We start from the raw sequence: 26,970 nt of genomic DNA, 5'->3' as shown, positions 1-26,970 counted from the left end.
ACAGCTCTACAGATCCCGAACCATGCAAGCTAAAGGCGACAGCGGCGAGGAAAAAAAACTGCACCAATTGGCGAAAGTGAAGAGAAAAAAACCTGGAGAGAAACCAGGCTCAGTTGAGCACGACCATTTCTCCACTGGCCAAACGTCTTGTGCAGAGCTGCAGTCTAGGCGCTGGAGAAGCTGGACATCAGCGAAGACTCGTCTGTCCATAAAGCGTCACAGGAATCCATCTCATGCTCTCCTCTCCTCCATTTTCCTTCAATAGACAATAGTGCAGGCGACATGTAATATAAACATCTGAGATCTCCATAATTTGGCTAATATTTACTCAGGATAAACACAGAAAGAGTGCATACTGAAATGATTATAATCCTGCTTTATTATCTATGAGACTAACAGTAGTTTTGAATATTAGTTTAGTTTCTGTTTCCGTTGTGCTTTTACATGTTGGTCATTTCAGTTTTTAGTGTTTTTTTTTCTACCTTTTTGTAGTTTTGTTTGTTCACTGCAGTTTCAGTTATTTCAGTATATATAGTTAAACTGAATGAGGAGGAGAGATACAGGCTTTACAGCACGCTGAAGAATAATAACATTAATTAATAACAATAATGACATTAATAACACATGTATGTGTGTGTCTTTCTCCTTGTTTATGTATGTGTTTGTGTGTGTACGTGTTTTTGTGACATATCAGGACACAAATCTGTATAATGACATGGGTATGACACAGGTATTACAAAAAGGAGGTGAAATATGAAGACATTGGTGACGTCCTCATTCCTCAAAAAGCTTATACATCCTACAGAATGAGTTTAATCAGAGAGTAAAGCTGCACAGTCTCTTGTGATGGTTGGGTTTAGGGGTAGGGTGAGGGCAATATAATATACGTTTGGACAGTATAAAATGAATGGAAACCTATGTAATGTCCCCACTTTTCACAAAAACAAGCATGTGTGTGTGTGTGTGTGTCAGTAAACAGCAGCAGATCTGTTGAACTGCTGAACTGAACTCTGATCTTCTGCATCGTCAGGATCTCTCTCTCACACACACACACACACACACACACACACACACACACACACACACACACACACTCGCTGTCAGTCGTCCTGATGGAGAAGCTGTCGGTGTGTGTGTGTGATGATCCTCAGAGCAGGACTGACGCTTTCAGACCCCTGTGTTCGGTTCCTCCACATCAGCAAAACATGGAGAGTGAAGTATTACTGCGGTAAGACCAGCACACACACACAACCACATGCACACTCATATACACTAACACAGCCACACACACACACTCATGCACACGAGGGCTGTTCCTTTTCTGGACGAATTTTGTAAATTGTCGGTTGGGTTTAGAGGAAGTACGTGGGTGGGCGGGTCAGTCTGTAAAATTAGTTGGGTTTAGGGAAGGAGGAGGGTGGGTGAGTCGATTAGCCGGTCGCCTAGTCAATCAGTCATTCAGTCGGTCGTCAGCGGCCTCTGGTGGGTTTACGCAAGAGCACCCACGAGAGACATTCAAGATACGAAAAAGCGCACAAAGCAGCCTCTCGCGGATTCGTGTAAAACAACCCCTGCAAAAATAGATACCTCCCTGGATGTATTTTGTGGTCTCCAGAAACGTCCATGGGACTACTTTTCAAAATGAGCCTGTGTTGGGACTCGAACCATGCAAGCCAGTGGCGTGGAAAAAACTTCACCAATTGGCAAAAGTAAAGGATAAAAAACCTGGAGAGAAACCAGACTCTGTTGAGCACGACCATTTCTCCACTGGCCAAACGTCTTGTGCAGAGCTGCAGTCTAGGCGCTGGAGAAGCTGGACATCAGCGAAGACTCGTCTGTCCCTGGAGCATCACTGGAATCAGTCTCATGCTCTCCACTCCTGCATGACCACCACAGCAGCAGCTCAGGATACGGCCTGGTCCAGGATTATGGAAACCTTGGGATCATCTCGTCGCTGGTCTTGGATCGAATCAGTGGGAATGCATAATCTCTGAGGGCCTCGAGATGAGTATCTCCAGATGGAAATAGAGAATAAAGAGAATAATTAGCGTAGCTGCTGTTTGTTGTGTATATAAACGAGATGCGTGGGTGACACTCATGTATCATACCTCTGTGTGCTGCATTTACCAAAAAGATTTTAAAGTCTTTAAATCTTTAGATCTTTAGTCTTTAATCTAGTGTTGAACTGAGAGAGTGTGTCTGAGCCTCTGACATTATCAGGAAGGCCATTCCAGAGTTTAGGGAGCCATAAAGGAGAAGGCTCGACCTCCTTTAGTGGACTTTGCTATTCTACTTACTACCAGAAGCCCTGTGTTTTGAGATCTTAAAAAGCGGGTTGGATTGTAGCGAGACAGAAGGTTGGTTAGATAAACAGGAGCTTGATTATTTAGAGCTTTATAGGTGAGGAGTAATATTTTAAATTCAATATGAAACTGAACAGGCAGCCAGTGTAAGGAGGAGAACATTGGGCTGATATGATCATATTTTCTAGAGCTGGTCAGAACTCTGGCTGCTGCATTTTGTACTAGCTGAAGTTTGTTAATAGAGGATGCTGGACAGCCAGCGAACAGAGCATTACAGTAATCCAGCATAGAGCTCATAAAAGCATGGACTAGCTTTCTGCATCTGAGATGGAGAGCATACTTCGTAATTTAGCGATATTTCTCAGATGAAAGAAGGCAGTTTTTCTGACATGGGATATATGGTGTTCAACAGTTAGATTGCTGTCTAATATGACACCCAGATCTTTTATAGTAGCGCTAACGCTAACTCTGTATCCCTCTAATTGTAGATTGAGTTGCGAGATCTGCTGTGTACAGGATTTAGGCCCAATAAGTAATAATTCTGTTTTGTCTGCGTTTAAGAGAAGGAAATTGTTGGTCATCCAGTCTTTAACATCTCTAATACACTCAGTTAGTTTAGACAGTTCAGACGTCTCGTCAGGTTTAGTTGAAATATATAATTGAGTATCATCTGCATAGCAGTGAAAGCTGGTCCCATGTCTTCTAATAATGTCTCCCAGTGTAGCATGTATATTGTAAACAGCAAAGGGCCTAAAACTGATCCTTGAGGCACCCCATACTTTACTGGGCTGACTGGTGAAGGCTGTCCATTAATATTCACACACTGGTAACGGTCAGCTGAGTATGACTTAAACCATTGTAGAGCCTGTGCCTGGACACCTGTAGACTTTAAGCGGTCTATGAGGATATTGTGGTTGAGGGTGTCAAATGCGGCACTGTGATCCAGTAAAACTAATAGCGAGATGCACCCTTGATCAACAGCTAAGAGTAAATCATTGGTTATTTTCACTAATGCAGTTTCTGTACTGATGAGCCCTGAAATCTGACTGAAACACTTTAAAAAGCATGGATAGCACGATCGCTTCACAGCAAGAAGGTCGCTGGTTCAAGTCCAGGCTGGGTCAGTTGGCATTTCTGTGTGGAGTTTGCATGTTCTCCAGGTGCTCTGGTTTCCCCCACAGTCCAAACAAATGTGCTATAGAGGTATTGGGTAAGCTAAATTAGAATATGTATGTGAATGAGTGTATGGGTGTTTCCCAGTGTTGGGTTGCGGCTGGAAGGGCAAAACATATACTTGATAAGTTGGCGGTTCATTCCACTGAGGCAACCCCTGATTAGTAAAGGGACTAAGCTGAAAGAAAAGGAATGAATGAGCGAATGAATAATATGATGTATTAATTATATTTTATTTGATTATTATATATAAATATTTGGTCACTCTTTATTTTGATGGTCTGTTTGTTGAGTTTAAGTTGCATTACATCTACATGCCAACTAGTTAGTGTAAGTTGACATGTACTTATGTTCTTATAGTCTGTTAAATGTCTGTTTATCAGCAGATATTAAGCAGACAGACCACAAATACTCAAATGCACCATCAAAATAATGTGATACCAAATAATTGTAAATATATACAAATATATTTGGAACATTTGTCAACTATTAAATTGAATTGAATTCATTAACTAAGTGCTCTAAATTGTGCTCTATAAATAAAGTTTGCCTTGCCTTGTCTTAACCCTTAGCTTGGTTCTGCTGTACTTACCTGTTAGTAAAAAGACTGTCCAGCAAACCCACACACTGCAAAAAAATGCTTTTCTTGCTTAGATTTTTTGTCTTGTTTCTAGTCTTAATATCCAAAATTTCTTATATTAAGAAGCATTTTCTAGACAAGCAAAACAAATTGTCTTGTTTTAAGAAATAAAATGGCAATATTAAGTGAGTTTTTGCTTAAAACAACAAAATAATCTGCCAATGGGGTAAACAAAATAATCTTGTTTTTTCTTCTGACGTAAGATTATTTTGCTCACCCCATTGGCAGATTATTTTGCTTGTTTTACGGAAAATCTCACTTAATATTGGCATATTATTTCTGAAAACAAGACAATATATTTCACTTGCCTAAAAAATGCTTCTTGATGTAAGAATTTTTAGATATTTGGACAAGAAAAAAGACTAAATCTAAAAAATCTAAGTAAGAAAAGCATTTTTTTGTAGTGCATGCAGTGCATTGTGCACAGTTTTCTGCTTATTAAGTAGTTCTCTGATTTTCTTACTGTCAGTCTCTTCCCTCGCCATAGTAAGTTACCACCATATAACACATATGTGATAAATAACTTTAGTACATAATAGCCAGTTATGATTATTACTGAGTGATACAGATTTGTTCATGTCTGCATTGCAGTCAATCTAAGTAACATTGAGTTTTGACACCCCTAATACACCTGTGCAGAAAACACAGCTGCTCAAGGTTAAAAGCTGTCCAGAAATGATCAAAATCCCATAATGCAAATCAACAACAGAAATAAATGAGGAGAACTTAAAATATGAATCACAAACTTTGAAAAACTGCTGATTTACAGATATTTTACGCAGTGTACATCCAAACATGCCAAAGGTAAAACTTGATATTGGCAGTGTTTGCTCTCTCTGTGCAGAGTTTGTTGACTTTCTGAAGGACTTTGTTTCTGTCAGCAAACACTGAACATCAGATCAACTAATAATCAATAACACACACACATTTCACAAGTATAATGTTAATCCTCTGCTGGACATGCTGACTGATAATAAGCTGTATATTTACAGCCATGTTAGTATTCATTCATTCATTCATTCATTTTCTTTCGGCTTAGTCACTTTATTAATCAAGGGTCGCCACAGCGGAATGAACCGCCAACTATTCTAGCATATGTTTTACACAGCGGATGCCCTTCCAGCTGCAACCCAGTACTGGGAAACACCCATACACACTCATACACTACGGCCAGTTTAGTTGATCAGTTCCCCTATACCGCATGTGTTTGCACTGTGGGGGAAACCAGAGCACCCGGAGGAAACCAACACCAACACGGGGAGAACATGCAAACTCCACACAGAAACAACAACTGACCCAGTAGGGACTCAAACCAGTGACCTTCTTGGTGTGAGGCCACAGTCCTAACCACTAAGCCACCGTGAGGCCATCTTGACTTTTTTTTCTGAACATGTGTGAGTATACATGTAAGCGTGTGTGTGTGTGTGTGTGTGTAAGAGTGTTTGAATGTGAGTGTTTGTGTGAGCATGTGTGTGTAAATGTGAATGTGTGAGTGTGTGTGTGTGTATTAGTGTCTGAGCTTGATTGAGTGTATACAAATGATCATCAGACTGATCTCAGGTCAGCTGTGTTCCTCCATCTTCATCATCAGAGTTTATTGAGGCTGAAATATTGAGTTTCAGTAACTCTAAACCCCAGACTGAGAGCAGAAGCGTCGTCTCAGGTTGAACACCGCATGTGTGGCTCCAGAACTGCGCTGTAATTTCATTTAGATGAAGACGAGCTTCATTCAGTCTGAAGATCTGCAGCTGAAGGTAAAGCAGCTTTATTCTCCTCAATGTGACGCGTCTCACTTCATATGACTGATGTTTTACTGAAGCGTTGTTTTTACGTTTATGTAATGTTGTAAGGGAAGTAATAGGGCAGCGAGTCCCGGCTGGGTCAGTTGGTGTTTCTGTGTGGAGTTTGCATGTTCTCCCCGTGTTGGCGTGGGTTTCCTCCGGGTGCTCCAGTTCCCCCCACAGTCTAAAACAGGGGAAATGAGTATAGTGGAGTGTGTGTGTGTGTGTTTGTGTGTGTGTGTGTTTGTGTGTGTGTGTGTGTGTGTGTGTGTGTGTGTTTGTGTTTGTGTTTGTGTGTGTGTGTGTGTGTGTGTGTGTGTGTGTGTGTGTGTGTGTGTGTGTGTGTGTGTGTGAGTGTGAGTGAGTGTGTATGGCTGTTTCCCAGTGCTGGGTTGTAGCTGGAAGGGCATCTGCTGTGTAAAACATATACTGCAATAGTTGGCGGTTCATTCTGCTGTGGTGACCCCAGATTAATAAAGGGACTAAGAAAATGAAAGAAAATAAAAGAAAATGAATGAATGAATGAATGAATGAAATAATTAATTATTTAATTAATTAATAAATAATTATTATGACTGTGGACACACTATACTACACACACCTCTGCCCATCCGCGTACAGAAGGTGCATTATAGGTGCGCTTGAATATAAAGCGGGACGTTTGTTGATCTGGGGATAAGCTGAAGGAAAGGTGTGTGTGATGATGTTGTGTGTGTTTGACAGTCATTGTGCTGAAGACGAGGATGAAGGACAGAAGATGACGAGGCCTGATGCTTTCATTCCTCTGGAGGGCGAGACTGAGGTCACTGCGAGGAGAGGAAAAGCAGTCCTCGTCAGGTCAGACCGCTGCTAATTAACCCATTAACTCATGATGACAGTCAGCTGAGTCACAATTATTCACCATTCTGTGAATATATATTTTTTTCTTTCAATTAGTTCCTGAATGATGTTGAACAGATTCAGGAGTTTCTCACAGTGTTTCCTCTAATATTTGTTCTTCTGGAGAAAGTCTGATTTGTTTTATTTGGGCTAGAATAAAAGCTGTTTTTAATAGTTTTAAAGCCATTTTAAGGTCAATATTATTCGCCCCTTCAGCAATATTAGTGTTGGATTGTCTCCAGAACAAACCACTGTTGCCTAATTACCCTAATTTTACCCTAATTACCCTAGTGAAGCCTTTACATGTCACTTTAAGCTGTATAGAAGTGTCTTGAAGAATATCTAGTCTAATATTATTTACTGTCATCATGACAAAGAGAAAATAAATCAGTTATTAGAGATGAGTTATTAACACTATTATGATTAGAAATGTGGGTAACACTTTATAATAACTACACACTATAAATCATTTATTAAGCATTAGTAAATAATTCATTATCTGTTAAGCATTTACTCTACATTAATAAACGTTAGTCAGCAGTTTATAACTGCAGCTAAATGCTCTATTCTTGACTTATAATCACATTTAAAATGTGCTCAATAATTGTATTTTCATACTTAGTAAATGATTAATTTTTCATTACTAAATTAAGTATCGCATTATTTACAAACCAGTTGTATTTAAGAGTAGTTGAGGGTTTTTAGGGTCATTCAGAATGAGTTAGTAAATAATTAATAAACTATTGAAATCAACATTTATAACTCTTATTATTTAGCCATATACTAATTGTTACTAAGTATGTTGATAAATGCTTTATTAACTCAACTTCCCCTAGTTTTGATGCCTAATCTAAAGTGAGGACTATTCATGCTTTATAAATCCTTTATAAATGACAAATAAAGGCTCAGTTAAATTCTGAACAGGACAAATGACATTATTCATCCCTATTCAATTAAAGATACACAAATGAAACTGCACTTCAAATAAAAAATAAATCTTTGCAACCTGCTCTAAAATAACATCACTGTAGAGTTTAAACATTACATTTTATTACATTGTTTAATTATTATATTGTTGTTTTATCCAGTTTTGTTGTATTTTGACACTCCTGTTATTCAGCAATGTTTAAACTTTACAGTAATTTTACATTTTAGAAAAGATTGCACAGATTATCGTTCATTTGATTCTGAGCCTTTATTTGTCATTTATAAAGGATGTATAAAGCATGAATAGTCCTCACTTTAGATTAGGCCACAAAACTAGGTGAAGTTGAGTTAATAAAGCATTTATCAACATACTTAGTAACAATTATTATATGGCTAAATAATAATGTAATGTAGTGTAATGTAATGTGTGTTTATATAGCGCATTTATTGTGTATGGCCATACACCCAAAGCGCTTCACAATCATGAGGGGGGGTCTCTCCACACCACCACCAGTGTGCAGCTCCACTTGGATGATGCGACGGCAGCCACAGGACAACGGCGCCATTGTGCTCACCACACACCAGCTATTGGTGGAGAGGAGAGACAGTGATAGAGCCAATTCGGTGGATGGGGATGAGTGGGAGGACATGATCGTAAGGGCCGATAGAGGGACTTTGGCCAGGACACCGGGGTTACACCCCTGCTCTTTCACGAGAAGTGCCTTGGGATTTTTAATGACCACAGAGAGTCAGGACCTCGGTTTAACGTCTCATCCGAAAGACGGCGCTCACTGACAGTGTAGAGTCCCCTTCACTTTTACTGGGGCATTAGGACTCACACAGACCACAGGTTGAGCGCCCCCTGCTGGCCTCACTAACACCACTTCCAACAGCAACCCAGTGTTCCCTAGTGGTCTCCCATCCAGGTACTGACCAGGCTCAGCCCTGCTTAGCTTCAGTGAGTAACCGGTCTTGGGCTGCAGGGTGACATGGCTGTGGCTATAAGAGTTATAAATGTTGATTTCAATAGTTTATTAATCATTTACTAACTCATTCTGAATGATCCTAAAAACCCTCAACTACTCTTAAATACAACTGGTTTGTAAATAATGCGATACTTAATTTAGTAATGAAAATGTAATAATTTACTAAGTATGAAAATACAATTATTAAGCACATTTTAAATGTGATTATAAGTCAAGAATACAGCATTTAGCTGCAGTTATAAACTGCTGACTAACATTTATTAATGTAGAGTTAATGCTTAACGGATAATGAGTTCACTATTTGCTAATGCTTAATAAATGATTTATAGTGTGTAGTTATTATAAAGTGTTACCGAAATGTGTTGAAATCTGCTCTCTGCTAAGCAGAAATTGGGCAAATAAATAAACAGGGGGGCGAATAATTCTGACCTCAACTGTATACAGGGCTCAACAGTAAGGACTGCCTGATGGCCTGGTGCCAGCGTGAGAGACGCTTGGGACAGTAGACAGGATCATTACTGGCCCAATCGGGATATGAGTTTCATTTGCCTGCAACTTTTTGTTAATTGTGTGCAATTCAAGTGCTTTTCAAGCCTTGCTACCTTCTATGTGATGTCGTGAACTCCAATATTTCAGTTCCTCTTATCTGATTTGATGTTTTGAACATGCAATTTTTTTTGCCGTAACCTGGTAACAACCAGTACAGCGAAGAGACGGCAACATGGCGGTAACATCAAATTACAAGGCTAAAAGATAGTGTGTTTCTAACATCTTGGAAGCAGACGTTTACATGGGTACAACACGACGACGAAAAAAATGAAGTGATGTCACGATGACAAGTCGGCCGCCTTTTGTTAAATACTGCAATTCAAGAGTCCACTCTTAGCTGATGATTGATTATAAAGCGGGTTTGGCATGCTGTCCCGGGAGAGAGCCCTGAGCTCGTAAGATCCTAGATGCCCGGGGCTCCCTCCCGTTTGCATGGCGAGAGGGGAGTTTGAGCTCAGGTAGATGTGGAGAACTCCTCTGCTGTAGTAGCTGATGAACAGATAGTGATCGCTCTTAAGAGATAACTACTGACTAGCAGCATGTCTATGGTGCCGATTAGTCAATTAACTTAAGCTGCATGTTTTTGGACGGTGGGAGGAAACCTGGAAACCTGGTGGAAACCCATGTGAGCACGGGGAGAACATGTAAACTCCGCACGGAAACATCAGCTGGCTTGGTAAGGACTAGAACCAGAGAAGTCTTGCTGTGAGGCAACAGCTAACCACTGGGCCACCCATCTAGGAAAGGAGGAGGAGTAGGGGTGGAAGGGGGGATTCTTCAAAACGAAGATGGCTGTTATATGTAACTGAGGGTATTTATAGTGATTATGGAGTCGTCTGATTGGTGAATCATAAATTGGATAATACAGGCTGCAAGCAATCATAAGCACATGATCCTCTCAACATTAGTTTATAAATAAACTTCACTAAAATACCTGCACATTTTCTACACTGCTATTTCTGTTTTCATAACACTTATATTTTTGCTAATTATACATTTAGTACCATTTTTAAATATTTAAATTTCTAGATTCACAGACATTGTTTTTGACACATCATTTAAAATATGTGGCTAATAATAGCTATTAACTTTTCTCTTTTCTTTTGTTTTTGGTGGGGCCAGTGGACATTTTGCCAGGGCAAGTAAAAATCTGAATCATTGGCCCGATCGGACCAGTAGAAAAATAAACCTTAGCACTGAAGCCTGCTATATAAATACAATAAATAAAATAATATAATTATTCCAAAAATAAAACTAAAATATTCATTATCAAGTCCAAAAATCAAGCACTAGTATTCAGCCCTTTACTGCTTTACTCAATCATAACTAACGTGTTCACTCCACGTGTGTCTTGATTCAGATCTAAAACGTTTGACCCTTCATTACTTCTGCAAATCCAGAGTGACTCTGAACTGAAGTGTGAACGCAGGAAACCGCAGTCTTTCCAGGTGAATAAATCAGAAATATAACAGCAGATCTGCTAGATTTTAATGATGTGTGAATTGCTACACAGCAAACAAAAAAAGTTGTCTTAGAGTTTTTGTCATGTTTTTATAAATATCTAAAACTAATTAAATCAAGAAGAAAAACATATATGGTTATAGACAAACAAAATATATGGTCTTGTTTTCAGAAATAATGAGTAAATATTAAGTGAGTTTTTCCTTAATCTGACAATGTGGAAGCAGAATAATCTTATTTTTCTTTTTGACAAAAGTTTATTTCCCTCACCTCATTGCCGGATTATTCTGCTTGTTTTAAGGAAAAACTCACTAAATTTTGACTCATTATTTCTGAAAACAACACAATCTTTTTTGTTTGTCTAAAAAATGCTTCTTGATTTAATAATTTTTAGATATTTGGGCTGAAAACAAGACAAAAAATAAAAAATATATATATACTATTTTGTATATCATAATTATTGATCAAATTTAGAACAATTTAAACTTGTGTACTGATGTACATTAATAATTACAAATTTAGATTTTATACTCTAATATTAATACTCTAATGCTTTCTGCCATACAAAATGTATAATTTTGATCCATTCAGTTTATTTTTAGATACTGTAAAATTAGACCTGTGGTTTTGTGCTCAGGGTCGCATTTTAAAACTTCATAACAGATCTGAGATTTAATGTGCATTATCAGTTATGATTTTGATCTGTATCACTGACTATGGATGATGTTTGTGTTCTAGTTTCCCCGCACTAATTCTCAATATCACAAAGTGTTCAAGGACGTCAGTGAGGAGGAGAAGCTCAGGCAGAGTACGCTCACATTCACATTTATTCATTCATTCTTTTAGCAGATTCTTGCATTCAAAGTGACTTACACATGAGGAGAAAAGAAGCACTGAGCTTTATTTAAAACCATAGCTGGAGTGTATATAATCTGAATTATGTAATCATATTAAAAATCAATCAGACCAGATCAAATTACAGTTATTTTTTTATGGATCACTTCAGGATATCACACACAATGACAGTAAATATTTCACAGTTCATTGAATCCATTGCTACCCATATATAGTAATCCAAATGTAATGTAATCAGTAACTAAAGTAATCTAAAAGTAATCCAAAAGTAGTCATATTGCAACACCATGGATCTGAGAGATTACATTACTGACCAATATTTTTTTTCATATAATCTGTATTCAGTAACTGACTATGGTTCAAATGTAATCATAAAGTTGTCAGACAGTTCAAAAGTAATCTAAATGTAATCCAAAAAAAGTCAGGTTACATTACTATTAATGTGTAATCTGAGAGATTATATTACTGACTTAAAATGTAATCTGTAATTAGAAACTGATTATGGTTCAAAATTAAACCAAATGTAATTTAAAAGCAGTTAAACAATTCCAAAGTAATGTAAATATAATCCAAAAGTAGTCAGACAGTTCAAAAGTAATCTAAATGTAATCCAAAATAGTCAGATTACATTGCCATTAATGTGTAATCTAAGAGATCATATTACTGACATAAAATATTGTCATGTAATCTGTAATTAGTTACTAATTACAGTTCAAAAGTAATCCAAATGTAATCTAAAAGTAGTCGGGCGGATCCAAAGTAATCTAAATGCAAACCAAAAGTAGTCAGACATTTCCAAAGTAATCTAAATGTAATCCATACGTAGTCAAATTACATTACCAAAAATGTGTAATCTGAGAGATTATATTACTGACAAAAACTATGGTCATGTAATCTGTAATTAGTAACTGATTAAGGTTCAAAATTAATCCAAATGTAATTTAAAAGCAGTCAAACAGTTCCAAAGTAATCTAAATAAAATCCAAAAGTAGTCAGACAGTTCAAAAGTAATCTAAATGAAATCCATATGTAGTCAGATTACATTACCATAAGTGTGTAATCTAATAGATCATATTACTTACTAAAAATAGTGTCATGTAATCTGTAACTAGTTACTGATTACAGTTCAAAAGAAATCGAAATGTAATCTAAAAGTATTCAGACATTTCCAAAGTAATCTAAATGTAATCCAAACGTAGTCAGATTGCATTACAAAAATAGTGTAATCTGAGAGATTATATTACTGACAAAAAATATTGTCATGTAATCTGTAATTAGTAAGTAATTAAGGTTTAAAATTAATCCAAATGTAATTTAAAAGCAGTCAAACAGTTCCAAAGTAATCTAAATATAATCCAAAAGTAGTCAGACAGATCAAAAGTAATCTAAATGAAATCCAAATGTAGTCAGATTACATTACCATAAGTGTGTAATCTAATAGATCATATTACTGATAAAAAATATTGTCATGTAATCTGTAACTAGTTACTGATTACAGTTCAGAAGGAATCGAAATGTAATCTGAAAGCTGTCAGACAGTTCCAAGGTAATTCAATTGTTATTCAAAAGTAGTCAGACAGTTCAAGATTAATCCAAATATAATCCAAAATCAGTCAGACAGTTCCATAGTAATCCAAATGTAATCTTAAAGTAGTAAGACTGTTCCAAAGTAATCTAAATGTAATCCAAAAGTAGTCAGACAGTTCAAAAGTATCTAAATGTAATCCAAACATAGTCAGATTACATTACCATAAGTGTGTAATCTAAGAGATCATATTACTGACAAAAAAAATATTGTCATGTAATCTGTAATTAGTTACTAATTACAGTTCAAAAGTAATCCAAATTTAATCTAAAAGCAGTCAGACAGTTTCAAAGTACTCCAAATGTAATCTAAAACCTGTCAGATAGTTCCAAGGTAATTCAAATGTTATTTAAAAGTAGTCAGACAGTTCAAAAGTAATCCAAATATAATCCAAAATCAGTCAGACAGTTCCAAAGTAATCCAAATGTAATCCAAAATCAGTCAGACAGTTCCAAAGTAATCCAAATGTAATCCAAAATCAGTCAGACAGTTCCAAAGTAATCCAAATGTAATCCAAAATCAGTCAGACAGTTCCAAAGTAATCCAAATGTAATCTAAAAGTAGTTGGACTGTACCAAAGTAATCTAAATGCAAACCAAAAGTAGTCAGACATTTCCAAAGTAATCTAAATGCAAACCAAAATCAGTCAGACAGTTCCAAAGTAATCCAGATGTAATCCAAAATCAGTCAGACAGTTCCAAAGTAATCCAAATGTAATCCAAAATCAGTCAGACAGTTCCAAAGTAATCCAATTGTAATCTAAAAGTAGTTGTGCTGTACCAAAGTAATCTAAATGCAAACCAAAAGTAGTCAGACATTTCCAAAGTAATCTAAATGTAATCCAAAAGTATTGAAATTACATTATTTTGAATGTGTAATCTAAGAGATTAAATTACTGACTACACAGTTTATTATGTAATCAGTGATCAGTAAGTGAGTACAGCTCTTCAGTAATCCTCCAGCTCGGCTATAGAAGAGTGATTAGTGTTGTCTTCTGTCCGCCAGGTTATACGTGTGCCCTGCAGAAAGATATTCTCTATCAGGGTCGACTCTTCGTCTCCGAAAACTGGATCTGCTTCCATTCCAGAGTGTTCGGAAAAGACACAAAGGTCAGCCTCAAAACACGATTTAACACTTTTAATCACAAAATATAAGAATAGGCGCAGTTAAGGGCAATTACACACACACACACACACACACACACACACACACACACACACACACACACACACACACACACACACACACACACAAAATGCTTTTCCAACTTTATAGAACCAAATTAGTCCATCTTTTACCCAACTTAAATTGACATAATATTTTTTAGAGTCTACCATATGTCAAAACTCATTACTTTATCATATCATATATAAACACAAAACATCACAGTTACAAGTAAATCAATTAGAAAATCAGACTCGTACACTTAACAACCTATTTTTGTCTTCGTATTAATCCAAAAAATCATGAGTCATGAGTATTATTGTTTTCTTTTATAAATAATGAGTCAAAATAAGTGCATTTTTCCCCAAAACAAACAAAAATAATCTTCCAGTTTAGTAACTGACACATTTCTGCATTTCATAATTCATAAATGTCCTTTTCAGCATGCAGCACACACACACACACACACACACACACACACACACACACACACACACACACACACACACACACACACACACACACACTCTTCATAGTTTTATTCACACTGTAAAGTAAGTAGTGAGGCTACTAGCTTAACTACATTTCTCAGTAGTGTGTCGGTAGCGTCGCTACTTTATAAATCAAATAGCTTTTCAGTAGCGGAGCTATTTTATTAGTGAAGACTACGTTTACCAATCGTGGATCATTAAGTGACGGCACTGACATTCATAGAGCTGTGAGGCCGGAGTCTAGCCGATAAAAGTAAATCTACAGGACTGCGAGAATGACGTAAACAAAACTTTGTTGTGGGTCACTACCACCCATACACACTCCCGTTTTTCCCTGCAGTCTTCCGTATTTTCAGACCCATCTCCCGCCTTTCTCCCGTATTGTTCCGTCTCCTGAAAAGTCCTGGAATTCCACCCCCCACCCCAACACATATCGCCAACCAATTAGGCTAACACGAGAAATTTGCTTGATGGAAAGATGACTGAGGCAGTTATTTCTGAAGCAGGATTCCTCGTCATAAACTGACCCAGCCCAGACTCAAAGCATTTAAACATTTGCACTCAAATCATTTGCAGAAGATTAGAAAAAGTCGTATTTAGTAACCTTAATGCTTTGATTTGAGTAGTTTATTATAATGTGTTTTCCCTCAGATCGCCATTCCAGTGTCCTCTGTGACCGTCATCAAGAAAACCAAAACTGCCATCCTGGTGCCGAACGCTCTGGTCATCTCGACTGCACTCGAGCGGGTAAAAAACACTGAGCATCATCATATCCGTCTGTCACTGAAGCGCTTGTGTTTCTCATCTCTCTTATTTCTGCAGCATGTGTTTGTTTCTTTTCTGTCTCGAGACACAACCTACAAGGTCCTGATGTCCGTCTGTCCACATATGATCGTAAGTTTATTCAGTTGTTTGTTTGTTTTACATTTATTTGTGGTTTAAAGTCTATTTTTGTGATGTTTTATTACAGTTTTAGGTCATTTATTGGCCAAACCTTTGTTTATTGTTTGTTTGTAACTATAGGTATTGTTTATTAAAAATGTTATTAAATTTAACTATTATCATAATTATTTTATTATTTGGGTGGCACAGTGGCGCAGTGGGTAGCGCTGTTGCCTCACAGCAAGAAGGTCGCTGGTTTGTGCCTCAGCTCAGTTGACGTTTCTGTGTGGAGTTTGCATGTTCTCCCTGCGTTCGCGTGGGTTTCCTCCAGGTGATCCGGTTTCCCCCACAGTCCAAACACATTCGCTATAGGGGAACTGATCAACTAAACTGGCCGTAGTGTATGGGTGTGTGTGTGTGTGTGTGTGGGTGTAAAAGAGCGTGTATGAATGTTTCCCAATACTGGGTTGCAGCTGTAAGGGCAGCCACTGCCTAAAACATATGCTGGAATAGTTGACGATTCATTCTGCTGTGGTTAGTCCCTGATTAATAAAGGGACTGAGCTAAAAAGAAAATGAATAAATATAATAAAATATACAGAAATTAAATAAAAATGTGTAAAAATGATAAATAAAATAATTGCAAAAATTAAATAGATATTTAAACAAAAAATTAAAAAATTTAATAAAATTAAATAAAATATATTTTTTTAGCTTTTATGTTGTATTTTATTTCCATTAGTGTGTGTTGTATTATTTTAAGTGTGTTTAGTGTTTTGTCTGACTGTTTTGTTTTTTTGTTTTGTTTTGTTTTGTTTTGTTTTGTTTTGTTTTGTTTTGTTGTGTTGTGTTGTGTTGTGTTGTGTTGTGTTGTGTTGTGTTGTGTTGTGTTTTGTTTGTTTGTTTTGTTTTTCTTTTTCTTTTTCTGCAGGAGGAAACTCCTGGAGTGGCTCAGAGCAGCATTAGAGCTCATCATCATCATCATCATCTTCATCATCCTGCAATACTGACTGCAGTATGAGTCTCTCTTTACTTCTTCATCAGTCGTCACTTATTTATCATTCACACTTAGCTGTGTGTGCGTGTGTGCGTGTGTGCCTGTGTGCATGTGTGCTTGCAGGACTTCAGTGCTGATCTGTCAGATCTGGATGCTCCTGAGAGACAGACGGGTCAGCGGACGGAGGACAGCAGCAGCTCAGACTGTCCAGAGGCTCCAGAGTACAGCAAAACAGCCAGTGAGGGTCTACACACACACACACACACATCTGATTCACTGAAACACTAGTGCGCGCATACAAACACTCATTAGGTTTACTGAAACACCAGCACACACACACACATCAGATACACTGAAACCAGGAGGTTGGTCAATATACCTTTAAAAGCCTTTAACTTGACGTTATTATTATTAGAAAAACAAAATACGATGGAAAACATTTGGAAAATGGGAGTGCGTCACACTGCTTGCACACACTGTGAAATGTGAACTAGTGATGGGTCGTTCATGAACGATTCGTTCATTTTGAACGAATCTTCAATAGGACTCGGGAACTATGAGTCCTCTCAGGGAGTGATTCGTTCATCCACGCGTGCGCACATTTGTGCTGGTATTGTTAATTTCAAGTCATCACATTGGCAGAAGCCAATCATACGCATTTAGAGCTGGAAAAAGTTTTGATCCGCTCATCTCTCGAGTCCTCTATCGGGTCTGAGTCACTCGTTCATCACGGGCCAATCATACGCGTTTAGAGCCGGAAAAAGAATTGAACCGTTCATCTCTCGAGTCCTCGGGTTTGAGTCATTCTGTCACGTGATGAACGAACGATCATGGCTCCTATCAGCTTAGACTGTGCATTGATTAAGATTATATGTGACTGTCAGTGTAACGTGAATGAACCCCTGAAATTTAAAGACATGAAGAGGTGAGCTGAGCACAGAGACAACAATACCTTCATATGCAAAAGAGCAGCTCAACACTGAATTATTATTTTCTCCTTCTTATATTCTGTTTATTACTTATTTGTCATGCAATTAACCTTTTGGGCTAGTTGTAGATGTGTTTGAAAGCAATTTGTAACATTTTAATAATATTTTGGCAAATTGAACCAAATGAACGAAATGACTCGAAAAAGATTCGTTCATCTTGATGAACGAGACTCAAAGATCCGAGTCAGTAAAATGATCTGAACTTCCCATCACTAATGTGAACAGCCCCTCACAGTATAGCTGCATTTCCAGTGTCAGGCCAGTGCGAGCCAGGGCTTTTATCGGGCCGTGCTGTGCCAATATCCCGGGAGCATGTGCAGTGAGGCTGAAATCATGTCACCCAAACTCCACCCACAGAACATCCCCGAATCAAATGTCACACAATCCGCCCAGTTCAGCAGGGATCAAGCACACATCACATCATCACGACACCATTAAACTGAAGACAACCAACACACACAGATGAGCCGCTACTGTACAGCAGCACAGTATATGTCTAAACGCACAGACTGTGTGCTTCATTCAGTATATTCCTTTACTCGCCGAACCACTGTTGGCATCGAGTGCTTTCGCCACTAGCGGAGGGACCCAGCGCACCATCCATAATATAACACCACACAAATGCTCCGCTAATAACTCGCTATAAAATGTGTTTATAACATCCTCGATTAGATAGACAACGTTAAACATTCAGCCCAAATGCTCCAGAGAGACCCGAACAGATTCATATTCCCCTAGACTGTATGACACTTCATAGCCGATTCACCTTTATTAGGAGAATAATGTAAGGATGCTGCAGATTATTCAGTTATCTTAGGTAAAGGAAAGTGTTTCAGGACATTACAGCAGGTAATAAAATATACCGATGTGCTCAGCAGATATCCACTAATAAAGCTCTACATTTAACATTTTTATTTTTTATTTTACCACCTCATATGAAAATATAAGCACTTGTTTGAGAAGAATACAATTTTATGTGCAGTTTTCCCCAATGCCTTTGTAAAGCAGCGCTGCAGGACTGATGACACAACAGACCACATCTCTAGAACTGCTCGATCTTGCAGATTCGCACTCTATAACATCAGAAAGGTCCGACCCTTCCTATCTGAACATGCAGCTCAACTCCTTGTTCAAGCTCTTGTTCTTGTCAGACTAAACTATTGCAACTCTCTACTAGCCGGGCTTCCAGCTAACTCTATCAAAAGTCTTCAACTGCTCCAGAACGCAGCAGCACGAGTGGTCTTTAATGAAGCTAAAAGAGCACATGTCACTCCGCTGCTCATCCGTGTGCACTGGCTGCCAGTTGCTGCTCGCATCAAATTCAAAGCTCTGATGTTTGCCTACAAAGCGACTTCTGGCTTTGCTCCTTCTTATCTGCTCTCACTTCTGCAGATGTATGTGTCCTGCAGAAACTTGCGTTCTGTGAATGAACGTCACCTCGTGGTTCCATCCCAAAGAGGGAAGAAATCACTTTCCCGAACTCTCGCGTTCAATCTGCCCAGTTGGTGGAATGAACTCCCTAACTGCATCAGAACGGCAGAGTCACTCGCTGTCTTCAAGAAACCACTAACAACTCAACTATTTAGTCTCCACTACACTTCCTAATCTGCAATTGCATCTCTGACTCTGATCTCTAACTGTATTACAAAAAAAATGACTAATGTTTTGCTTCTTACACTTTACACACCTGAAACTTGCCTACAGCACTTCTTCATTGTTGCTCTTATAGTTGTGTAAATTGCTTCCTTGTCCTCATTAGATAAAAGCGTCTGCTAAATGACTCAATGTAAATGTAAACAGAAGGTGGTTTCTGATGCTTTCACTCACCCCAATAATGCTCTGCTTGCAGGATTTGATTAATATCATCATCTCCAAATACTTTATCAATATTAGTTTAAAGCTCCTCTGCTGTTTATTGTTTTTAGTAAATATCTAAAAGCTTCTTTTCAGAGAGGCCTTTATAAATGAAAGTTTAAATGGCTTAAAACGGTTTAATTTATCTGTAGTGTATATCCCTAAATTATTCTAGCTTCTGTTTGTTTTATATTGGTTTATTTATTTAAAGTGATTTTATTATATCTGATATTTGTAACTCTTTAAATGATTTTAATATAGCTCAGGCTATTTTATCTAGATATGACACTATTGTGTTGAGCATACAGAGGTGGACACGTCATTTGTAGAGTTGTATGTCTTTCAGTTGTGTTCATATTGTGTATTATCTCCAAAATCAAGAGAGAAAGAATCCCAGCTGCTCACAACATCAACAGAGCTGTCAAGCGAGCGCTCTTTCACCTGGTCTCTCTCTCACACACACACACACACACATACACACACACACACACACACACACACACAGGCATCTAATCGCACATGTTTCATGCACAAACACACTATTTAAACTTGATAAAAACTCAATTATTACACGTTGAAACATCGAGAAGGACTCCGCAGAGAAATGTCACTCATAAATTAAACTACTTTATTATTTTATGCAACAGAATTACATTTAATAGGGAACATAAGGGTGATCATAAGCAGAAAAACCCTGGCCTATAAGGTGTTTATGGAATGTCTTAAACCAGGGGTCACCAACATGGTGCCTGCAGGCACCAGGTAGCCCGCGAGGATCACATGTGTTGCCCACAGGCCTGTTCTAAAAATAGCTCACCATAGCACCACTTACCAGTAAGCTTCATCTAATATAGAAGTAATCATTTAAAAATGTAAATATTTGCAGAGATATATAAAAATAAAGTGTTGCACATTGATACATTAAATACAGGGCATTTCCTACCCTGTTAAATCATTGTTGATAACATTTTGTGAGAATCATTAACATGGTCAGTGTCTTCACATGGATGAAAATCATTAATTATTACCAAAAACAAAGTATAATTAAAAGTAAATTGAGCAAATTTGTTATTTGAGAAGTGTTTATCAAACTGGTAGCCCTCCACATTAATCGGTACCCAAGAAGTAGCTCTCAGTTTCATAAAGGTTGGTGACCCCTGTCTTAAACTGAGCAGCTGTATGTTTTCTTTCCCTCATTTATTGATTTGTTTGCTGCATGTTCTCATGTGCAATCAGAAAACTAGTGTTATGATGACAATGCCATCTTTACCAGACGCTGTGGAATCACCACCACAGTTTAAATACTATAGTTGTTGTTACCATAGCAACTGTAGAATCACCACAACAGATGAATTACAATAGTTTTTGTGTTACCATAGCAACTGTAGAATCACTACAACAGATCAATTACTATAGTTGTTGTGTTACCATAGCAACTGTAGAATCACCACAACAGATCAGTTACTTTAGGTGTTCTGTTACCATGGCAACTGTACAATCACCACAACAGATTAATTACTATAGTTGTTGTACCATAGCAACTGTAGAATCACCACAACAGATCAGTTACTATAGTAGTTGTGTTACCATAGCAACTGTAGAATCACCACAACAGATCTATTATTATATATGTTGTGTTACTATATCAACTGTCACCACAACATATCGTGATTATTGACCTCGTCAAGATGGCGCCGCGGATGGCCGCCTTGGTGTGGAGCTCTCCAGTGTTTGCACTGTTTTTGTTGGTCTGTCCGGTTTTATGTTTATCAAACACGATCAGTTACACCAGAGATAAGCTGCTGAACATTCAGCCGTGCACACCAACTAATCACGAACTGGATTTTGATGTCTCGGGCAATCTCCACCTCTCCTTTAACTCCGTCCTGAAGCCCGAGCTGGCCCTCTTTGGTCCAAGGTATTCGGCAGGCCGAAAAAGGCTGGCCGCTGGCCCCGAGAAAGCCCACTTTGGCCTCTGGCCCTGGCACACTCGCTTTAGGCGCAATAGTGGAAACGCGGCTAGTGTCTCTGTGGCATTTGATGTCATTGTTGGATGTAAAATATTCTATGTGAACTATATTACATTTAAAAATGCCCGTGTTTCAGCATAATCTGTGTTTTTCAGAGTTCCAGAAGCGCTCTCAGGTGACGAAACGAGACGGTGAACTGGATCCACACATCAAACAAGAGACTGACAGCACTAAAAACCTGCCATACACTGGTAAAACACACACACACACACACACACACACACACACACACACACACACACACACACACACACACACACACACACACACACACACACACACACAGGCTTAGAGATGTGCAGTGTGTGTGAGGATAGTCAGAGTATGTTGTGTGTGTTTCAGCATCAGCCGATCTGGAGCTCATGAAGACACTCAGACCTGTTTCTCTCTCTCTGAACACACTGGTGCTGATCTACCTCTCACTGTGAGACACACACACACACACACACACAGATACAGACACACAAAAACAGGTCTTTTGACATTCAGAATTTGCCACAGAAAGTACATTACACCTATGGAGAGTCCTCATGAACCACCCATGTGTGTGTGATTGTGTGTGTGTGTAGGGTGTGTGTGCTGCTCTTCTCCTCCTGCTATATGGCCTTTAAGATGGTCAGTCTGGAGGAGCGGCTGATGGCTCTGCTCTCCATGGAGCTGCCACACAAAAGGTGAACATCAAGCTGATCATCTCACTCACATTTACACACACGCTTCTAAACAATACTATATTAAAGTGCAGTATGCTGTAAATAATGTGGTATTTACTAACCAAATGTTTTACTACAGTAAACTGTGGTGTATTGCAGTATAGTTGTAGAAAACTACAGTATTGGTCATGTTATATTACCATAGCAACTGTCGAATCACCACAACAGATTATTTCTATAGTTGTTGTGTTACTATAGCAACTGTAGAATAACCACAACAGATCAATTAATATAGTTGTTGTGTTACCATAGCAACTGTGGAATCACCGCAACAGATCAATTACTATAGTCGTTGTGTTACCATAGCAACTGAGGAATCACCACAACAGATTAATTACTATAGTCGTTGAGTTACCATAGCAACTGTAGAATCACCACATCGGATCAATTATTGTAGTTGTTGTGTTACCATAGCAACTGTAGAATCGCCACAGAAAATCAATTACTGTAGTTGTTGTGTTACCATAGCAACTGTAGAATCACCACATCGGATCAATTATTGTAGTTGTTGTGTTACCATAGCAACTGTAGAATCGCCACAGAAAATCAATTACTGTAGTTGTTGTTACCATAGCAACTGTAGAATCACCATAGGAAATGTATTACTGTAGTTGTTGTGTTACCATAGCAACTGTAGATTCACCATAACAGATCAATGGCTGTAGTTGTTGTGTTACCATAGCAACTGTAAATGTAGCAACTCTGTGTGTGTGTGTGTGTGTGTGTGTGTGTGTGTGTGTGTGTGCGCGTGCGCGTGCGTGTGTGCGTGCGTGTGTGCGTGTGTGTGTGTGTGTGTGTGTGTTACTGCAGGGATGGACATATAAGCGTGTACGCTGGAGATTCAGCTGAGGTCTGCTCTGTTCTGTCCGCCTGTCTCCTGAGGCTGGAGAAGGTTTGTCTGAAACTCTTTTTCGAAATCACCTACTACTCGACTATATACTAGATTTGAGTTTGAACTTATCACACAACTGTTATCAAAGTGTGTTCTATGTGGTGAGGGTTGGTAGTATGAATGGAATCGGAACATACTACATCCACAATTTGTCAAGATCACATGACCTTTGTCAGTTGCGTTGCTATCCATTCTGGCATAGCGTAGAGTTCATTGATTGCACACTACAGAATCTTACTGCCAGTAATAGCTCCTGGTTCCTTTAACCTGAGAATTAATGGATTTCCTAACCCATGGGCTTTCATGCAACCGGGCTCATATGCTTAATATATGTACTTAATGACATAAGACCAGTTTCCACCTCTGCTGACCGATGCTGATGCTCAGATTCACAGGAGCCTGCAGAGACTGATGGACACGATGACGGACTGATGGAGAGTCTGAGACGCTTTAACTGGTGTCAATAAACCATCATAATGAGGAATAATTGATCACACGTCCCCTCTGCTGAACCCACTGTTGAGATGTTGTGTGTGCGAGTGTGTTAATCAGGTGTGTGTCCTCCTCAAACTGCTGTGTGCGTCACTAGTGTCCTCCACATCTCCTCCTTCTGTTGTGTTTTCTGACTGCTGTAGCTGTGAAATCCCTCTTATCATTCAGCGGAGTGATATGGAGCTGTAATGCGCTCTAAACCTGCCGGAACTACTTTAGCGGTGCCTTTATCTGACAATAACCAAACACCAGAGAGTGACCATCAGCCAATCAGAATCCAGCATTCAGCAGCCCTGCAGTGTAAATGAAGAACTCATATGCAAAAACCTCTAAAAGCCGTCTGAAATTTCTCCTAAAATTAGTACTTCTCTCAGCCTCCTACATTTATGTTCAGTTATTTCACTTTAAATGGTCATGACTGAAAGGACAAGATCTCAGATACAAGCGGCCGAAATGAGTTTCCTTCGCAGGGTGGCAGGGTGCACTCTTATAGATAGGATGAGGAGTTCTGACACCCGGGAGGAGCTCGGAGTAGAGTCGCTGCTCCTCCACATCGAGAGAAGTCAGCTGAGGTGGCTCGGCAATCTGTTTCGGATGCCTCCTGGACGCCTACCTAGGGAGATGTTCCAGGCATGTCCCACCGAGAGGAGGCCTCGGGGAAGACCCAGGACACGCTGGAGGAACTATGTCTCTCGGCTGGCCTGGGAACGCCTCGGGATCCCCCTGGAGGAGCTGGAGGAAGTGTCTGGGCAGAGGGAAGTCTGGAGTTCTCTCCTAAGACTGCTGCCCCCGCGACCCAGCCCCGGAAAAGCGGCAGAAGATGAATGAATAATTGAATGAATGAATGAAAATAACTTATATGTCACTATAAAAGTAACATTACTGAGCCGACACACAGAAGTCAGAGAAAAATGCTCATTTTAGAAGAAAACATCAAATGGCATTCAGAGGTTTTTGCCTCTTCATATGTTAATCATTCACATGTTTCTTCTTGATTAGGTTTTCTTGTTATTCTTTATTAATTTATATCAATATATATATATTTTAACCTGATAAAAGTAAGATATCTTATATGAAACAGTGATGTGCTCAAAACCTGCCGGAACTACTTTATCCAGGGGTGCGTTTCCCAAACCACGGCACAACTCACGGCTGAACTATGCATCATTTGGGAAAAGAGCGATGTGTGACGAGAGTTTGCCAAAACCCCTAGTTTCTCTATGGCAGAGCCATCGTTTAAACCAGGGGTTCTCAACTGGTTTGGCCATGGGACCCACATTTTTACATGGTCATCAAGCCGCGACCCAAATTTTTAGGAACTATAATCCTACTTTTAGGAATTATAATTCGCTTGTATTTAATTGTTAACATACACAACTAGTGACTGATAAATCATAAGAAAATCACCAAGACTTACAAATAAACTATATTTTACTGCTGTCATTTAACAAAATGTATCAAATTATAGAAATATTACAGAGTAAAAACGACAAATACTGTAAACAGTGGTTAGGGAAAGGAAAAGTTCAGTTCCCATGAGCTAAACTGAGCTGTTTATAAAACATTAACACTGATCCAGTTAAACAGAACAGAAACCAGCAAATTGAAGTAAAATTATTAAAATAATCATAACCATTTTATAATAATCAGCAGTTATTTGCTGTTCTGCTTTTGTGTGGGCTTGGCCTTTGCTACACAGTGAGCACAGTAATATGGATAATACAATTTTAAAAAATTAAGTACAGTTATTAATTTGAGGGGGTGGCGTCATTTTTATTTTTTGGGAGTCCCCAAAAGAATTCGCCCTACACAAAGGGGCCCTCAGCTAAAAAAGTTTGAAAACCCCTGTCTTAACGCACTTCTGCGTGCGTTACTCTCCTATGGAAGGCCATTGGGGCCAAAACGTCTGCAACAAACGTGTTAATTGCGTGTTAAGCCTGGTTTATACTTCTGCGTCAAGTGACCGGCGCAACTCACGGCGTAAAATGCATAAAAGCTGTGCATTTATACTTCTGCGCGCTGTCTCCGTTGGTCTGCATTAATACTTCCGAACCGCTAGTGGGCAGTAAGGTGTAAATGTTCCTCTGTGTCTAGTTTCTTCGCTTCTGTTTTGCTATTCTGAACACTTCCTGGATGTACAAGTGACTCAAACTTGCTCATTTTGAGGCAGGAACTGGCGGACGTGCAACAACTTTAACCATGAGGTAAACACAAAACAAAACTTTCCATCCGGAGCTCCTTCACGGGACTCCACACTTGTAAACAATCGCTCGCGCCGTTCGCGCGGCTCTCGGTCCCGCCCAGACTCGTCGGCGCTAGCAAGCCGACCAATCACAGAGCTTGTGCTACGCGTTGTTGCGACGTGTAGTTACAATTTTTGAGAGGTGCACGTCAGTGACGGCGACGGCCACGGCGATGGGCTATGCGTCAGCGCCGTAGCATACGCCGGTGTTTGACGCAGAAGTATAAATCAGCCTTAAGATGTGCTTGTTTTGAATATATATGTTCGGCACTTTTGTGATGCCCTCAGCTCTTGGAGTCGTCTTAGAAAATAGTCCACAGGTTTGTCCTTGCAACTGGGTTGTTTGGTTTCTAAATATCGTTTAAATGTAGGTCTCAGGCTCTCGTGTGAAAGCACCTCACTACATATGACACACTGAGGTTTTAAGCCTTTTTTGTCGTCAAAATATATAAATCCACAATTTCACATGTCAATAGGGTATATGCCGAGCTAGTGTTTTTCCCATGCTGATACACTTCCGGTGACCTGTTTATTAACTTTTTCCATTTTATACAGTTCCTTTTACAGCATCGATGTTGTAATGGAACTAAAATACAATCAGTTAAATAGACTTTGGCATTCATTTAGTTGCTCAAGCGTAAAACGAGACAAAAAGCCGTTTACTCGCACGCGCCTGTCAGAATCAGCAGGCTAGCACAGAAGCTCCAATGAAAATACTGGGGTAAAATAAATGCTCATTTTACAAAGACCTGGTGGGGGGAAAAGTAATGTAATGCAGTGCTTCTTGTACAATCTGAGACCCACTTTATATCGGATATCACTCAGCCAGTGGAGATCACTGATTTTTAACGAAAACAGACCTTAAACGCGCCGGTTTTTGCATTGGCATATAGTTCGCCGAAAGCGCTTAACCCAGGTTACTGGCAAATTAAAAGTCCCATTAGCATGCTTCGGCATAAACCCTATGGTACGGTTGTCACACACGCATTTCAAAATAAAAGTCCTATATAAGCAAAATAAGTTAAATATTAAACTTTTGTTGTTTTTTTTGATCACACACTCCGCGACCCACTTTTGGGTCGAGACCCA

General features: G+C 38.9%; 1 protein-coding gene across 5 annotated transcripts; it reads left to right on the top strand.

The window, feature by feature from the left end:
• Window positions 1-1,092: 1,092 nt before the first annotated feature.
• Window positions 1,093-23,638, top strand: gramd2b (GRAM domain containing 2B). 5 transcript variants are annotated; one of them, XM_087264148.1, is made up of 15 exons: window positions 1,093-1,228; window positions 5,708-5,870; window positions 6,621-6,734; window positions 10,599-10,686; window positions 11,438-11,507; window positions 14,145-14,248; window positions 15,446-15,541; window positions 15,617-15,688; window positions 16,607-16,690; window positions 16,796-16,910; window positions 21,641-21,736; window positions 21,888-21,969; window positions 22,115-22,216; window positions 23,066-23,147; window positions 23,535-23,638. In XM_087264148.1, exons 3-15 carry the CDS (start codon window positions 6,655-6,657, stop codon window positions 23,577-23,579), a joined length of 1,116 nt encoding a protein of 371 aa, XP_087120274.1. In that variant the 5' UTR covers window positions 1,093-1,228; window positions 5,708-5,870; window positions 6,621-6,654; the 3' UTR covers window positions 23,580-23,638. The 5 variants fall into 5 exon arrangements, with proteins under 5 accessions (XP_087120274.1, XP_087120272.1, XP_087120276.1 ...); XM_087264149.1 differs by lacking the exon at window positions 1,093-1,228 and adding an exon at window positions 5,345-5,536 and having other exon boundaries at window positions 5,610-5,870; XM_087264146.1 differs by lacking the exon at window positions 5,708-5,870.
• Window positions 23,639-26,970: the final 3,332 nt, after the last annotated feature.

The sequence above is a fragment of the Danio rerio genome, chromosome 8, assembly GCF_052040795.2.
Source record: "Danio rerio strain M-AB ecotype USA chromosome 8, GRCz13ab, whole genome shotgun sequence".
In the NCBI taxonomy this organism is placed as follows: Eukaryota; Metazoa; Chordata; class Actinopteri; order Cypriniformes; family Danionidae; genus Danio; species Danio rerio.
The sequence above is the reverse complement of the archived record's forward strand: the minus strand, read 5'-3'. Positions and strand labels throughout refer to the sequence as shown.

Bases quoted from the DNA above. Each gene is read 5' to 3' on its own strand.
- gramd2b (XM_087264146.1), top strand. From the start codon at position 1,113: ATGGAGAAGCTGTCGGTGTGTGTGTGTGATGATCCTCAGAGCAGGACT. The intron at 10,687-11,437 runs GTGAATAAATCA...TTTGTGTTCTAG, and splicing joins GGAAACCGCAGTCTTTCCAG to TTTCCCCGCACTAATTCTCA. The intron at 22,217-23,065 runs GTGAACATCAAG...GTGTTACTGCAG, and splicing joins ATGGAGCTGCCACACAAAAG to GGATGGACATATAAGCGTGT.